The sequence below is a fragment of the Cervus canadensis genome, chromosome 5 (assembly GCF_019320065.1).
Source record: "Cervus canadensis isolate Bull #8, Minnesota chromosome 5, ASM1932006v1, whole genome shotgun sequence".
Lineage (NCBI taxonomy): Eukaryota > Metazoa > Chordata > Mammalia > Artiodactyla > Cervidae > Cervus > Cervus canadensis.
The window spans coordinates 5,892,196-5,907,687 of record NC_057390.1 but is presented as its reverse complement, the minus strand read 5'-3'; the positions used below and the strand labels follow the sequence as shown (position 1 = coordinate 5,907,687).

The following is a 15,492-nucleotide window of genomic DNA, read 5'->3' as shown; positions in this document are numbered from 1 at the left end:
CGCAGCACTGGTTGAGCTCCCGGTGCCGTTCAGCAGCTTCCCACCAGCTACCTACTTTACACATGGTCACATGTATGTTTCTTTTCCTTTTTTTTCATTTATTTTTATTAGTGGGAGGCTAATGCCTTTACAATGTTGCAGTGGTTTTTGCCATACATTGACATGAATCGGCCATGGAATTACATGTGTTCCCCATCCTGATCCCCGCTCCCCCATCGTGCATATATTTCAATGCTACTCTCTCACTTCATCCCACCCTCCCCTCTCCCCATGTGCTTACAAATCTGTTCTCTGTGTCTGCGTCTCTATTCCTGCCCTGAAGATAGGTCCATCAGTACCTGTTTTCTGGATGCCATATATATGTGTTAATACATGATATTTGTTTTTCTCTTTCTAACTTACTCCACTCTGTATAACAAGCTCTGGGTTCATCTCCCTCGCGAGAACTGATTCAGATGTGTCCCTTTTTATGGCTGAGCAATATTCCATTGTATACATGTACCACAACTTCCTTATACATTGATCTGTTGATGGATATCTAGGCAGGGAAGCATGGAGTCTTAACTACTGGAAACCAGAGACGTCCCCAATATGATTTTATATTATCCCACAATAATCGTTTTTTAAATCCCTCACTCCTGTATTGTCTCTCCCTCTCTTCTCTCTCCACTAGTAACCACTAGTTTGTTCTCTATGAGTCTGCTTTTTTTGTTTTATTCACTAGTTTGTTGTATTTGAGATTCTATATATAAATGGTATCATATGGTATTTGCCTTTCTCTGACTTACTTCACTTGGCATAATGCTCTCCAAGTCCATCCCATCCATGTTGCTAAATGACAAAATGTCACTCTTTTTAGATGTTTGAATAATATTCCGTTGTATATACATACCACATCTTTATCTGTTCATCTGCTGATGAATACCTAGGTTGTGTCCACATCTTGGAAATTGTAAATAGCACTGCTGTGAACATTGGAGTGCATGTATCTTTTTCAAATTACTGCTTCTGTTTTTCGGGGGATACATACCCAGGAGTGGAATTGTTGTTCAGTCTCTAGTTCATTTCCCACTCTTTATGACCCCATGCCAGGCTTCCCTGTCCCTCACCATCTCCCGGAGTTTGCTCAAATTCATGTCCATTGAGTCAGTGATGCCATCCAAGCATCTCATCCTCTGTCATCCTCTTCTCCTCCTGCCTTCAATTTTCTCCAGTATCGGGGTCTTTTCCAGTGAGTTGGCTCTTCACATCAGTGGCTACAGCACTGCAACTTCAGCTTCAGTCCTTCTGATGAATATTCAAGGTTCATTTCCTTTAGGATCGACCGGTTTGATCTCCTTGCTGTACAAAGGACTCTCAAGGGTCTTCTCCGGCACCACAGCTCAAAAGCATCAGTTCTTTGACGCTCAGCCTTCTTTATGATCCAGCTCTCACACCCATACATGACTACCGGAAAAACCACAGCTTTGACCTTTGCTGGCAAAGTGCTGTCTCTGCTTTTTAGTATGCTGTCTAGGTTTATCATAACTTTTCTTCCAAGAAGCAAATGTCTTAATTTCATGGCTGTAGTCATCACCCGCAATGATTTTGGAGCCCAAGAAAATAAAGTCTGTCACTTTTCTATTTTTCCCCCATCTATTTGCCATGAAGTGATGGGACCAGATGCCGTGATCTTAGTGGAATTACTCGGTCATATGGTCTTTTAGTTTTCTGAGGAACCTCCATACTCTTCCCCATAGTGTCTGCACCAATTTCCATTCCCACCAACAGTGTAAAGGTTTCCCTTTTTTTTTCACATCCTCACCAACATTTATTGCTAGTGTTCGTTTTGGTGACAACTCTTCTGACCTGTGCCCGGTGATGTCTCATTGTGGTTTTGATTTGCGTTTTCCTAATCATTAGTGATCATCTTGATCACTTTTAAGCCTATGGTTCGGTGGCATTAAGTACATTCATGTTGCCGTGTAATCATCACCGCCATGCATCTTTAGAGATCTCAGCTTTCAAAATCGAACTCTGTCCGCATTCAACACTGACTCCCCACCCATCGCCAAGTCCCTGGCACCCCCCCTTCTACTTTCTATGTCTGTGATCTGCCTCCTCTAGTGAAATCCTAAAGAGTTTGCTTGCGGGGTGTGTGTGTGTGACTGTCCTACTTTACTTTGCGTAATGTCCTCAAGGTTCATCCACCCTGTAGACGGTCAGAATCTCCTTCCTTTTTAAGACTGAATAACAACACTCCATTGTACATATATACTGCGTTTTGCTTACTCTCTGGATACCGAGTTCCTTCTCCCTTTGGCTGTTCTGAATAATGTTGCTGTGAATATGGGTGTGCAAATACCTCTTCAAGACTCTGCTTTCAGTTCTTTTGGACACATGCCCACCAGTAGAATTATTGGATCATATTGTAATTCTGGTTTAATTTTTTTAGGAGCCACTCCTCATTAAAACTTTTTTAAAAAACATTCATCTATTTTTAACATTGCTTAACATTCCTTAAGGGCTTCCCTGATGCCTCAGTGGTAAAGATTTTGCCTGCCAATGCAGGAGATGCAGGTTTGATCCCTGGGTCAGGAAGATCCCCTGGAGAAGGAAATGGCTATCCATTCCAGTATTCTGGCCTGGAGAATTCCATGGACAGAGGAGCCTGGCAGACTACAATGTCTTCTGTCTTCTCTGAACATTTAGGGCATTTAGGGGAATGTGTGTCTTTTTAATTAGTGGTGTCTGAATGACAGGCAGTGTCTAAGAGTTTTCATGAGTTCAGAAAGGATTCAGAGACCCTTCCTGCCATGTGTATATTGTAAATTGATCACTTTTGAAAACAAAAGTGGAGTTTTGGGTAAAATCCCACTGAGTTTCACTCGTTGTTGTGTCATTTCCGATAATCTGAGAGTTCTTTGTGGAGTGTGGATGCCGCTCACCGCTCTTATGAAAGAGGACCTTTTGGTCTTCTGACTCCCAGCCTCTAGCTCCTCTGTGTACTTCTGGTCCCAGGCTTACCATCACTGAGTCCCGCTCCATCTCAGGGCCCAGAAGACAACCCAGTACAGAGGGTCGTCTCTCTCCCATATTTCTTTAGCTGTCTCTATATCATTTGATACCTAGGTGTTTTTAGTCCAGCTTACAAAGATCTGTTAAAAATGAAGAAAGCCATCCCTGTTGTATGCATTGTTCAAGAGCTCAAGGAGGGATTTCCCTGGTGGTCCAGTGGCTAAGACTGTGTTGCCAGTGCCGGGGGCCTGGGTTAGATCCCTGATCAGGGAACTAGATCCCACATACCGCAACTAAGAGTCCTATGCCTCAACCAAAGATCCTGCATGCTGCAATGAAGACTGAAGATCCCACGTGATGCAGCCAGGACCGGGTGCAGCCAAATAAATAAATGTGAACAGAAAGAAAAGCACTCATAGAAACCACCAAGGAGAGCTTTGACATCTTTTACCACGTTTGCACACAGATGGGGAGGCCAGCTCACAGCTGAAGTGCTCTGGTCTGTCCACGGGCTTGGGATCGTGGGCGATTCTTCACACAGTTCCTGATGTTCTATCATGACTGTACTTCCAGGGGTGGCATTTTTAATCTGGGGTAGAAATGAGCAAAGGAAAGGAAAATGGAAGGTCTGTAGCACTTAGGACCCTTTGGGAAACATCATCCATGTTGGAACAAAACTCATCTGTGTTGAGAATCTTGCAGAAACAGGTGAATTCTACCAGACTGTCGGCCCCACCCCCAAGTTCTGGAAACCTGTAGAAAGGAGAGGAGAGAATGGGCACAAAGGGCCCCAGCGATGGCCACTGGTGGCTTTGCCTAGCCCTCGGGTGTCTGGGGCCCTGAGGTGGACGTCAGGGTTTTGGTCCGTGGCGTATTTTGCCGGTCACTGCGCTTGAGGGACTTCCTCCAAAAGTGAAAGGCACATCGTTCCCGCCAGCTCCTGGCAGGGTCTCACTCGCAGCTCTCTGTCCTGGAGACGTCAGCCTGAGGCCGTAAACAGGTAATGACTCAGCCAACTTGACATCCTGCCAGGACAGCCCAGGTTGAACTTGAGGAAAACAGGCTCTTCTTGCTCAGGGCACAGTGTGGGGCTGGGATGCTCCTCCCCCTTTTGTTGATGTAGCTTTACTTCCGTTCCCAGACACTGGCTTTGAAGGTGCCCTTAGGGTCGGATTACCCGTTAGTCACGATTGCTGCTCGGGTGCTCCCCTGGAACTTCGGGGCACAGAGCAGAGCGAGCTCGGACCTCCCCGGGGAGCAGGGAGGAGGGGATGGGGCGCCGTCCCCCGGGTCCCTGAGACACCTTAGGGCGGACAGGGCTCTCCAGAGGACCGCCTGACCCTCCCGATGCAGGTGCGGGATCCAGGGGGCCACGGGGCCAGCGGGGCGAGGCCTGGGAGGGGGCTTTCCAGAGGGTGGGAATGAGGAACAGGTGGAGTGGCCCTGACACTTCACCAGGAAATATCAATTCTGCAGATGTAAAGGATGGGGTGAGATGAGGATAGCCCACGATTTTAGGGGGACCTCACACAATTCATCTCAGGAGAGAGTCTTGGGGCCCCTGAAGCCAGTAAATGTGTGCAGGCTCCTTGGCTGGCCAGCTTCTGCTTTTCACTGGCACTTCAAGGTTCTCTCTCTAGACCTTGTTTTTTTAATTTAATTTTGATTTTACATTAGATACTTCCTTGGTGGCTCAGTGGTAAAGAACAGACCTGCCAGTTAAGGAGACAAGAGACATGGGTTCGATCCCTGGGTTGGGAAGATCCCCTGGAGGAGGGCATGGCAACCCACTCCAGTATTCTTGCCTGGAGAATCCCATGGACAGAGGACCTGGTGGGCTGCAGTCCACGGGGTCACAGAGAGTAGGACACGACGGAAGTGACTGAGCACACACAGTAGTTGGCTTACAATGCTGTGTTCGTTTCAGGTGTCCCGCAGAGTGGCTCAGCTCCCCATGTACATGTATCCATTCTTTTTAAGATTCTTTTTCCATATAGATTATCAGAGTATTGAGTAGAGTTCCTTGTGCTATATACAGTCGGTTCTTGTGATTACCTGCTTTATATATAGTAGTGTGTGTGTGTTAATCTTAAACTTCTAATTTACCCCTACCCTGCCTTTCCCCTTTGGTAACCATAAGTGTGTTTTCTAAGCCTGTGAGTCTATTTTGTAAATAAGTTCATTTGTATAATTTTTTAGATCCTACAAATAAGTGATAGATATGGTATTTGTCTTTCTCTGTCTTACTTCATTTAATATGATTCTCTCTCTCTGTCCATCCCTATTGCTGCAAATGGCATTAGTTCATTCTTTTTTTATGTATGAGTAATATTCTGCTGTATATATTATACATACCACATCTTCTTTATCTGTTCAACTGTGGATGGGCATTGAGGTTGCTTCCATGTCCTGGCTCTTGTAAACAGTGCTGCAGTGAACACTCGGGTATGTGTATCTTTTTGAGTTACCATTTCCATTCACCAATATATGCCCAGAAGTGGGACTTCAGGGTCATATGATTTCAGGGTCTATTTTTAGTTTTTTAAAAAGTTTAGTTATTTTTAGTTGAAGGATAATTGCTTTACAGTATTGTGTTGGTTGCTACCAAACATCAGCGTGTTTTTAGTTTCTTAAGGAACCTCCAAACTGTTCTCCACAGTGGCTGCAACAGTTTACATTTCCACCAGCAGAGTAGGAGAGTTCATACTAGATTCTTACACATTTGCTTTGTCATAATTCATGGTGTTCCTCAAGCCAGGAAGGCACACTTGCCCTGGCCTGTGTTCGCTGCATCACCTCTGTGCAGAGGTGGCTTGTTCGGCCTCTGGTTCTCACTCCAGACGTTGGCCGTGGGGCGGTGAGGGGCTGGAGAGGTGCAGGAGCTGGGGCCTAGCACCTTTCTGCATCCCCTTCTATATCAGGTTGTGCCAGGGGTTTAAAAGTGTTTTATTTATAATCTAGTGAGTTCAGTCACATGTCTGCCTCTCCCCCTTCTCCCTCCTCTGCCAGGGACCTGGAAGCTCGGGCACAGAACGAGTTCTTCCGGGCCTTCTTCAGGCTTCCAAGGCGGGAGAAGCTGCACGCTGTCCTGGACTGTTCCCTCTGGACCCCGTTCAGCCGCTGTCACACCGCCGGACAGATGTTCACCTCCGACAGTTACATCTGCTTTGCCAGCAAGGAGGCCGGTTGCTGCAAAGTCATCCTACCACTCCGAGAGGTAGACCTACCCTCCTCCCGTGGGGCGGGGGGCGGGGGGGTTGTGGTTGCTGGGAGACGGAGGGGATGGATGCTCACAGGGCAAGGCTCTGCCTCTGAGGATGGGCGAGTCTAGAGGGATGCTTGGCCTGAGTTGACCAGGGGCCCCTGCTTTTTTCTGTTGTTGCCTGGCAACCTGAAATTTGCATAGATGTGAATGGTGAGAACAGGCACCCTGGCCTCCACGTTACTGATAAAGCTCTTATTAAAATGTTCATGCCTAGCAATGAAAGCTTTTCCAACAGCCCTTAGGAAGGAGTCCTCCCCTTTCACCCACCAAGACAGAAGAGAAAAAAGCGACTTATTAAAAAAATCACCTTTTGAAAAGAAATGTCAAGTTGCTTCGTTTGTATATCCTTCTGGAATTATATGTAAAAATTTAGAAAAATGGTTCTCTTCCTGGTGGCTCAGATGGTAAAGAATCCGCCTGTAATGCGAGAAACCCGGGTTTGACCCCTGAGTCAGAACCGTCCCTGCAGAAGTCAATGGCTACCCACTCCAGTATTCTTGCCTGAAGAATCCCGTGGACAGAGGAGCCTGGTGAGCTACAGTCCGTGGGGTTGCAAAGAGTTAGACACGACTGAGCAACTAACACTTTTACTGTCCAGCTATAAAATTCCAGAGTTCTCTTCTTGGAAGTAGAGTCTGCTTTGAGATCTGCTGAGCTCAGTCCTGTGGTTTCGGGGCAGGTCTGTTGTGACAGGATCCACAGCTCTGTCAAATGTCAATACGGACTAAGCAACACTCAGAAAAACTCAATTTTTTCATTCACGTGATGGACCCCCATTTTTCTGCAGCAGATGACTTCATTTTACAAATACCCTTAGAGCACAGCAAGAATTCCTTATATAGTTATTTTTTTTTAATTCTATACATATAATGTGAAGTCAAGTGGGCCTTAGGAAGCATCACTATGAACAAAGCTTGTGGAGGGGATGGAATTCCAGCTGAGCTATTTCAAATCCTAAAGATGATGCTGTGAAAGTGCTGCACTCAATATGCCAGCAAATTTGGAAGACACAGCAGTGGCCACAGGACTGGAAAAGGTCAGTTTTCATTCCAGTCCCAAAGAAAGGCAATGCCAAAGAATGTTCAAACTACTGCACAATTGCACTCATCTCACACGCTAGTAAAGTAATGCTCAAAATTCTCCAAGCCAGGCTTCAGCAATATGTGAACCGTGAACTTCCAGATGTTCAAGCTAGTTCTTAGAAAAGGCAGAGGAACCAGAGATCAAATTGCCAACATCTGCTGGATCATCAAAAAAGCAAGAGAGTTCCAGAAAAACATCTTTTTCTGCTTTATTGACTATGCCAAAGCCTTTGACTGTGTGGATCACCACAAACTGTGGAAAATTCTTAAAGAGATGGGAATACCAGACCACCTGACCTGCCTCTTGAGAAACCTGTATGCAGGTCAGGGAGCAACAGTTAGAACTGGACATGGAACAACAGACTGGTTCCAAATAGGAAAAGGAGTATGTCAAGGCTGTATATTGTCACACTGCTTATTTAACTTATATGCAGAGTACATCATGAGAAACGCTGGGTTGGATGAAGCACAAGCTGGAATCAAGATTGCTGGGAGAGTTATCAATAACCTCAGATATGCAGATGACACCACCCTAGTGGCAGAAAGCGAAGAACTAAAGAGCCTCTGGATGAAAGTGAAAGAGGAGATTGAAAATGTTGGCTTAAACTCAACATTCAGAAAACTAAGATCATGGCATCTGGTCCCATCACTTCATGGCAAATAGATGGGGAAACAGTGGCAGACTTTATTTTTGGGGGTTCCAAACTCACTCCAGATGGTGACTGCAGCCATGAAATTAAGAGACACTTGCTCCTTGGAAGAAAAGTTATGACCAACCTAGACAGCTTATTAAAAAGCAGAGATATTACTATGTCAACAAAGGTCTGTCTAGTCAAATCTATGGGTTTTCCAATAGTCATGTATGGATATGAGAGTTGGACTATAAAGAAAGCTGAGCACTGAAGAGTTGATGCTTTTGAACTGTGGTGCTGGAGAAGACTCTTGAGAGTCCCTTGGACTACAAAGGGATCCAACCAGCCCATCCTAAAGGAAATCAGTCCTGAATATTCATTGGAAGGACTGATGCTGAAGCTGAAACTCCAATACTCTGGCCACCTGATGCGAAGAACCGACTCATTTGAAAAGACCCCTGATGCTGGGAAAGATTGAAGGCGGGAGGAGAAGGGGACGACAGAGAATGAGATGGTTGGATGGCATCACCGACTCAATGGACATGAGTTTGAGTAAGCTCCAGGAGTTGGTGATAGACAGGGAGGCCTGCCGTGTTGCAGTCCATGGGGTCGAAGGAGTTGGACACAACTGAGCAACTGAACTGAACTGAACATATACATGACATTTACCATTTTAACCATTTTTAAGTGTTATGGTTCAGTGGTATTAAGTACATTCACATTTTGTGCAACCATCACCAGAATTTTTTCATCTTTCCAAACTGACACCTGTCCCCATTAAACAATAGCACCCCAAATCCCTCTCCTCCAGCCCCAGGCATCCACCACCCTCCTTTCTGCCTCTGTGAATCCTGACTCCCTGTGCTTAGTCATGTCCAACTCTTTGCGACCCCATGGACTGTAGCCCGCCATGTTCCTGTGACCATGGAATTCTCTAGGCAAGAATACTGGAGTGGGTTGCCATTTCCTCCTCCAGGGGATCTTCCCGACCCAGGGATCAAATCTGCGTCTTTTATGTCTCCTGCATTGGCAGGTGGATTCCTTACCACTGACGTACCTGGGAAGCCCTGACCTCTTTAGGTCTCTTCTACCAGTGAAATCCTACAAAATTTGTCATTTTGTGACCGGCTGTATCACTTAGCAGAACGCCCTCAAGGTGAATCCATACTGCAGCACTTGTCAGAATATCCATCCTTTCTGGGACTTCCTGGGTCCAGTGGTTAAGAATCTGCCTGTCAATGCAGGGGATACAGGTTCAATTCCTGGTCAGGGAATTAAGATCCTGTATGCAACACAGTTCAGCAAAAAAAAAAGAATATCCATCCCTTTTAAGACTGAATAATGTTCCATTTTGTGTTGACCCATGTTTTGGTTATGTTCTCATCTGTTAATCCAGCCAGGGGCACTTGAACTACTCCCACCTTGGGCTGTTGTGACTACGCCGCATCCCACCCTTCTACCTTTGTATTAATTCCTTATTGCAGTTATTGGGTTTGTCCTTCTCTCTCTCTTTTCTGAACCTGCAATTGAACACCTGCCCCTCTTTTCCCTTGCTGTGCCTTTGTGTGCGTGACTGTCTGCAACAGGTTGTGAGCATCGAGAAAATGGAGGACACCAGTCTGCTGCCAAACCCCATCATCGTCAGCATCCGGAGTAAGATGGCCTTCCAGTTCATTGACCTCAGGGATCGTGACAGCCTGGTGGAGGGTCTGCTGGCGAGACTGAAGCTGGTGCATGCCGACCACCCTGTGCACTATGACACCACCGTGGATGAGGACCTGGTATGATCCTTGGAGACAGCAGGAGTCTGTAAACTGAAAATTCATTCCCCCCCCGCCCAGCACCTCTAGGGCAGGAGGGCAGGTGTCTTTAAAGGGGAGTGCATGTAAGGATAACCCACTTGGGTACCAGAAAAATGTTAGTGATGCTGGACCTGGGGAGCAGACAATCTAATATCATCCTTAATGCGCTGGGTGTCCTGAGTGGGTATGGCAGGGTTAGAGGGGGTTGAAGGGGACTCACTCACAGGTTAGAGGGGCTCATGGGGCTTACAGGTTAGAGGGGTTGATGGGGTACACTCACGTGTCAGGGATCAACAGGCCATCTTCTCAGAGGTTGGAGGGATTGATGGGGAACCAAGACACAGGTGAGTGGACACCCTCTTTATTAGGTCAGTGCCCTCATCCCCCTGAGGCTGGAGGGGATGATGTTATAGTATTTGGGGACAGATGTAAATTGCCCAAAGAGATGAATCACTGTCTTTAAGGTTGGACAGCTGCCACAGTAGGTCCAGATCTGCTGGACCTAGTCCCTAATTCTTCCTTGTTTCTGGACCTCTTCATCTGAGTAGTGACAGGAGGAAAGGAGAGGAAGTCTCTCAGTTCCCTAGAGCTGCTTTCTCCAGATGCCCATCCTCAGTTTTAGATGCTGAGGGTGCGATGTCTCCTTCCTGGCCCCGCGTGGGGCCGTGCTCTGGGAAAGCCCCGTGTGGACCAGGCTCTTTCTTGAATATCCACTCCGTTGGGTCTAGTGTTAAGAGTGCCTTTCCTGTAAGTCCCAAGCAGATAGGCATGTTTAAGTTTATTATGCTCACACACCCAAAGACAAAGACTGCCCCGTAACTAAAGCAGTGACTTTCTCCTTCTGTCATTCTTTTTTTTTCCTTCCCATGCAGACCTCACCTGTGTTTCATTCAACAAGCTTGTGCAGTGGCAACCACAGGTTTGGGGGTCTTGAGATGGTGTCTTCGCAAAATAGCGAGGAAAAGGAGAAAGAAACGAGCCCACGGTTGCACCCCGAGGCTTTCCGGCCGTCGGGCAGCCAGAGCCCCGACTCGAGATTGGTGAGCGACGTGGCTCCGCCCCCGCACGCGGAGGTGGTGGGGCGTGGCTTCCAGGCCCCTCCCGGGGTGGGCCTGACACAGGTTACTAGGCAACCTGGGCACCGATGCCTCTTTGCCTCATTGGCCAAAAGTGGAAGGGGTCAGAGATGCCAGTGGCCTGAACGCTTCCGGGTGGGTGGAGGATGTGGTGGGACGTCGGGGGGCAGTGACATTCCACCCGCCCTTCAGGGAGCATCTGTCCGTGCTCTCCTGGTGGGGTTTCCACGTGCAGAACAAGTCTGTCTCCTTTTATCCAGTGGTGTAGCGGGACTCCTAGGTCCAGCGCTGCTTTTTTGGCCCCTAGCTGTTTTCTAGTTTTACTAAGCTAAAAATACCTTGGTTACACTTGTGATTGTTTTCTCCTCCGCAGGGAGACTCTGTGGGCAGTGGTAGATAGACCAGGAAGCTGAGCTGTGAGATGGTGCCCTGGCTGGAGGCACGCTGTGTGGGCACCGCCAGTACCAGGGTGGCTGTGAACAGGATATCTGCCCCTTGGCCGCTTAATGGCTCATGTATCACGGATTGTTAGCTTTATTTATTCAGAGTGAAGCCTTCTGATGTGCTGTTCAGAGATGCTCACTGAATGCCCATTGTTTAAACCAGTAAGAATATTGGCTATATGTGTGCATCTCTCCCATGACTGGAGAATACAGATAATTAAGAGCATACATAAACTTCTTGTTTAAAAGGCACGGAAACATTCCTGCCAGCTAGGAATTCTAAAGGATTTTCAAAATTCATAGTTTGAAAGGATTTCCTGTTGCCTAGAGACATGTCTCTTTCTCATCTCTGCTGCTGAGAACGGCGTCATTTTTTTTCCAGTTGGCAGTTTTCCCTCTGGCTGTCAGGAAGTTCCAGGCACATCATGAGAGCCCCTGGCTCCCCTCTGCCCTCTGAGCTGACCTGTCGGTTTGGTGTGGACATCCTGAGGGGCTTCCCCACCCCCGCCCCCCCCCACCCTCCGTCGGCTTTGCGTTCCCTTAGTAGTTCAGATGCAGCAGCAGCAGCAGCCGTAGTTCAGATGAGCACACTCTTACTGTCAGCTTTGCCAAGGAAATGGCATTTTATTCACGTCAGGTCTCCCACGGGGCTCTGAATTCCTGAAGGGCTAGTGACCTTTACATCCCGCATGCTGGTGGACGTTCAGAGGTGCCTGCCCAGCGAATTGCTTGGCACAGGTGGGTGCTCTCTCAGCCGAGGGAGCGCCCTCTGTGATGGGCTCTGGACGGTGCCTCTTCGTACGCCGAGCGTGTTTCCGCTTCCAGTCCAGGGAGCAGATCAAGGTGAGCCTCTGGAACGACCACTTCGCGGAGTACGGCAGGACAGTGTGCATGTTCCGCACAGAGAAGATCCGGAAGCTGGTGGCCATGGGGATCCCCGAGTCCCTGCGCGGCAGACTCTGGCTTCTTTTCTCAGGTGAGGGTTTCTGGGGTCTCCAGGCCCAACTTTCATTTCTGGAGCAGACACAGGACAGAGGCCTTGAACTGCATTGGGGGTGGGGTGGGGCGGGGAGTGTGTGTGCGTGCATGCTTGTGCATGTGTGTGCGCGCATGCAGATGGGTCCTCTCGGCCTGTGACATGCCCGGCTGGGACCTGGGACCTTCCTGTGGGGACTGTGGGCCAAGCTGCTGCAGCCTCTGGGCTGTGGGGTCCCCGGTCAGCGTGAGGTCTGGCAGAGGGATCGCCTCCCCTTTAGCAGTGATTTTATGAGTCTCTTCATTGTCCTCAGAATTCTGTTCAGAACCCCCTGGATGTGCAGTGTCTAGAGACCTGAAAACATCTTCGGAAGTCGTTCACTTTGTGCTTTACAATAGCTCCCTCTGGGGACACTTCCTCCTGGTCCCCCGGCTGCGGGGGGTGCACACGGAGCCGAGGGGTCTTCTCTCCTGCCCGCATCCTCCTCCTGCTTCACTGGCTCTGGGACTCTCCCTCTGCTGCTTTGGGGCGTCTCTCATCTGATGCTCGCCGGTGGATGGGCTGAGCCTGGGGCCACGGTCTCCAGAGGCGTCTTCTGTGAGCCGCGTGGTGCCCTTGGGTGAAGGATCGGGGGCCCCGCCAGCAGGAAGGGAGGGCCCTGCGGTCAGGGTGTGCTGGGGGGGTGGCGGCCAGGGCTCCACCTTCCTCAGAGACCCTTCTGGGAGCCTTTGGAGGCTGGGCCTCCTTGTGTGTTCCACATAATTTTTGTTTTTAATTAGTTTGTACTTTATCTTTGGTTGCACTGGGTCTTCGTTGCCGCACACGGGCTTTCTCGAGTTGTGGCAGATAGGCCACATGCATGCATCTGTTCCTGAGGAGTACAACTGATTATAAGTATGTTAGTATAAAGCTATTTTTAGTATGAGCTCTTCTCCCCCCATCTCTGCAAGGTTATTCTTAGAAAAGCCATATTATTTCATTTTTCCTTTTTTGTTTTAGCAGAAGTGAAGTTCCTTTTGGTCGTGTGTGGTCTTAACTATTTTGTGTCGCTTAGATAGTGAGATCTCACTGAGGTGCTCCGGCAGGACAGGCCCTTCCCCATGTGGACTCTCTCCCAGAAATCAGCCCCCCTTGAAATGTTATTTTTAAAAAACCTTTTTGTTTTATATTGGAGAAGAGCCGATTAACAGCGTTGTGAGAGTTTCAGGTGAACAGCAAAGGACTCAGCCATACGTACACATGTGTCCATTCTCTCCCAAACTCCCCTCCCATCCAGGCCGCCACATAACATTGAAATGTTGCTTGTAAATCACCAGATGCCGTCACGGACCTTGCCGCGCATCCCGGTTACTACGGCAACCTGGTGGAGGAGTCCATGGGAAAGTGTTGCCTGGTGACGGAGGAGATAGAGCGGGACCTGCACCGCTCCTTGCCGGAGCACCCCGCCTTCCAAAACGAAACGGGCATCGCGGCATTGCGGAGAGTCCTGACGGCCTACGCCCACAGGAACCCCAAGATCGGGTACTGCCAGGTGAGCCGTGCGCTGCAGGGCCGCCCCAGGCCAACCACCCAGGCCTCGGGTGCAATGTTTTTAGCCGTCTGTACCAAGGACTGCCCTGTGAGGGAGTCAGCCTCGTGGGGGCAGACCAGCTGATGATGTGGGGGGAGTGTTACCAGTGCCCAGGAGAGCGTGGCATGAGCAGGCCCCTGTCCTCAGGAGGCCATTCGGCCTTCATGGCCTCCCAGCCTCCACCGCAGGATGGCATTGATGAAGCCGCCCTGGAACGTCCTACCACTAAACCATACAGAAGTCATCAGGATTATTTTAAAATCTGAACATAGACACAGAGATTGGTGGGAGTGGGTTCTGAGCCTAAGGCGTGCTCCACAGCCCAGCCCAGCATCACTCCCTGGGGCCAGGGACGAAGTAGTGGCTGATGATTCAGCCCAGCGGGTCTTGTGAGGCCCACGTTGATAACTGTGGTCACTCCAGCTCAGTCTTGATTGGCTGGGTATACTGCATCTCTCATCTGTGTGGTCTGGACTTCTGTGGATCATGGGCTTGTGTGCTGTTGAATGTCTCTGTGGTGCATGTGACCTGGTCAGTAACTGTCCGCTCCCCCGTGAATCCCCTGAGCAGTCCATGAACATCCTGACCTCCGTTCTGCTGCTGTACGCTAAGGAGGAGGAAGCCTTCTGGCTGCTGGTGGCCGTGTGTGAGCGGATGCTGCCTGACTACTTCAACCAGCGAGTCATTGGTAAGTGTCTCCTCCCTTCCCCTCTGTCACTCGGGGTGGTTATACAGAGACTCGGCTAGTCCCTGCACCAGCACCGTCTGACTCTTGAATCTTCAAAACTAACTGATGTAACTCTCAGCACAGTTTTGGCAAAAAGGTGGAATGTGGTAACCCAGCTGCTTTTTTGCCACAAACGCTTACAGATTTTTATTTTTTGGCTGCGTTGTGTGGCGTGCGGTGTCTTAGTTCTCTGACCAGGAATTAAACCCATGCCTCCTGCGGTGGGAGCACAGAGTCTTAACCACTGGACCCCCGGGCAGTCCCCTCTTACAGATTTTGGATAAAGAACAAATTATTTTATGTGAATAGCTGAACTTGAGGAAAGAAAAATTCCTAGGTTCAAAAAGCAAGTTGAAAAGTGAAAACCAAAGAGATTTTTCACTGATGCTGAGGCCTGGAAAGAGAGGAGCTCTCCTTCTTGGTCCCCAGGGAGTTTGCGCAGACAGGAGATGCAGGGAGCTGAGCAATAATGGAGACCCGTGGGGCCCGACGTAAAGGGCGGAGGAGGAGAACTCCTCCCTTATCCAGACTGATGGTAAGAAAGGGCATTTGTGACCGCCTGGGCTCTAGGCAAACCTGTGTATGACCCCTTAGTGCCCAGGCATGCCCGCTGCTGACCTTCATGTGGTTGAGATTTGAATATGCACCCTCTCTGTGACCCAGCTACCTCCTCGTGGAGAAAATGACACGGAAATTGCTCTGGCCGGGCGATACACTTAGGGATACCTGATTATAATCCAGAATGAGAGGTGGAATTGGCCTAAACTTAGAGTGGCAGCCGTGGGATCAGAAACAGAAGAAGCAGTTTGAGATGGAATTTGGCAAAGGACTGGATGTAGGGACAAGGCAGGAAGAAGAGGCTTGAAGACTGAGGTCTGAGAACTGAGGGAGTATTATGAACACTGGGACGGAGGGAGGGCTG

At 48.9% G+C, this 15,492-nt stretch overlaps 1 protein-coding gene across 4 annotated transcripts in view; it reads left to right on the top strand.

The window, feature by feature from the left end:
* TBC1D8 (TBC1 domain family member 8) overlaps positions 1-15,492 on the top strand; it is a 142,854-nt gene that overhangs the window by 94,050 nt on the left and 33,312 nt on the right. For all 4 annotated transcript variants that reach the window (XM_043467960.1, XM_043467962.1, XM_043467963.1 and 1 more), the window contains 6 exons: positions 6,007-6,214; positions 9,563-9,757; positions 10,651-10,818; positions 12,123-12,273; positions 13,590-13,804; positions 14,414-14,531. In XM_043467960.1, coding sequence (XP_043323895.1) covers positions 6,007-6,214; positions 9,563-9,757; positions 10,651-10,818; positions 12,123-12,273; positions 13,590-13,804; positions 14,414-14,531 — 1,055 coding nt within the window. The remainder of the gene's footprint in view (positions 1-6,006; positions 6,215-9,562; positions 9,758-10,650; positions 10,819-12,122; positions 12,274-13,589; positions 13,805-14,413; positions 14,532-15,492) is intronic.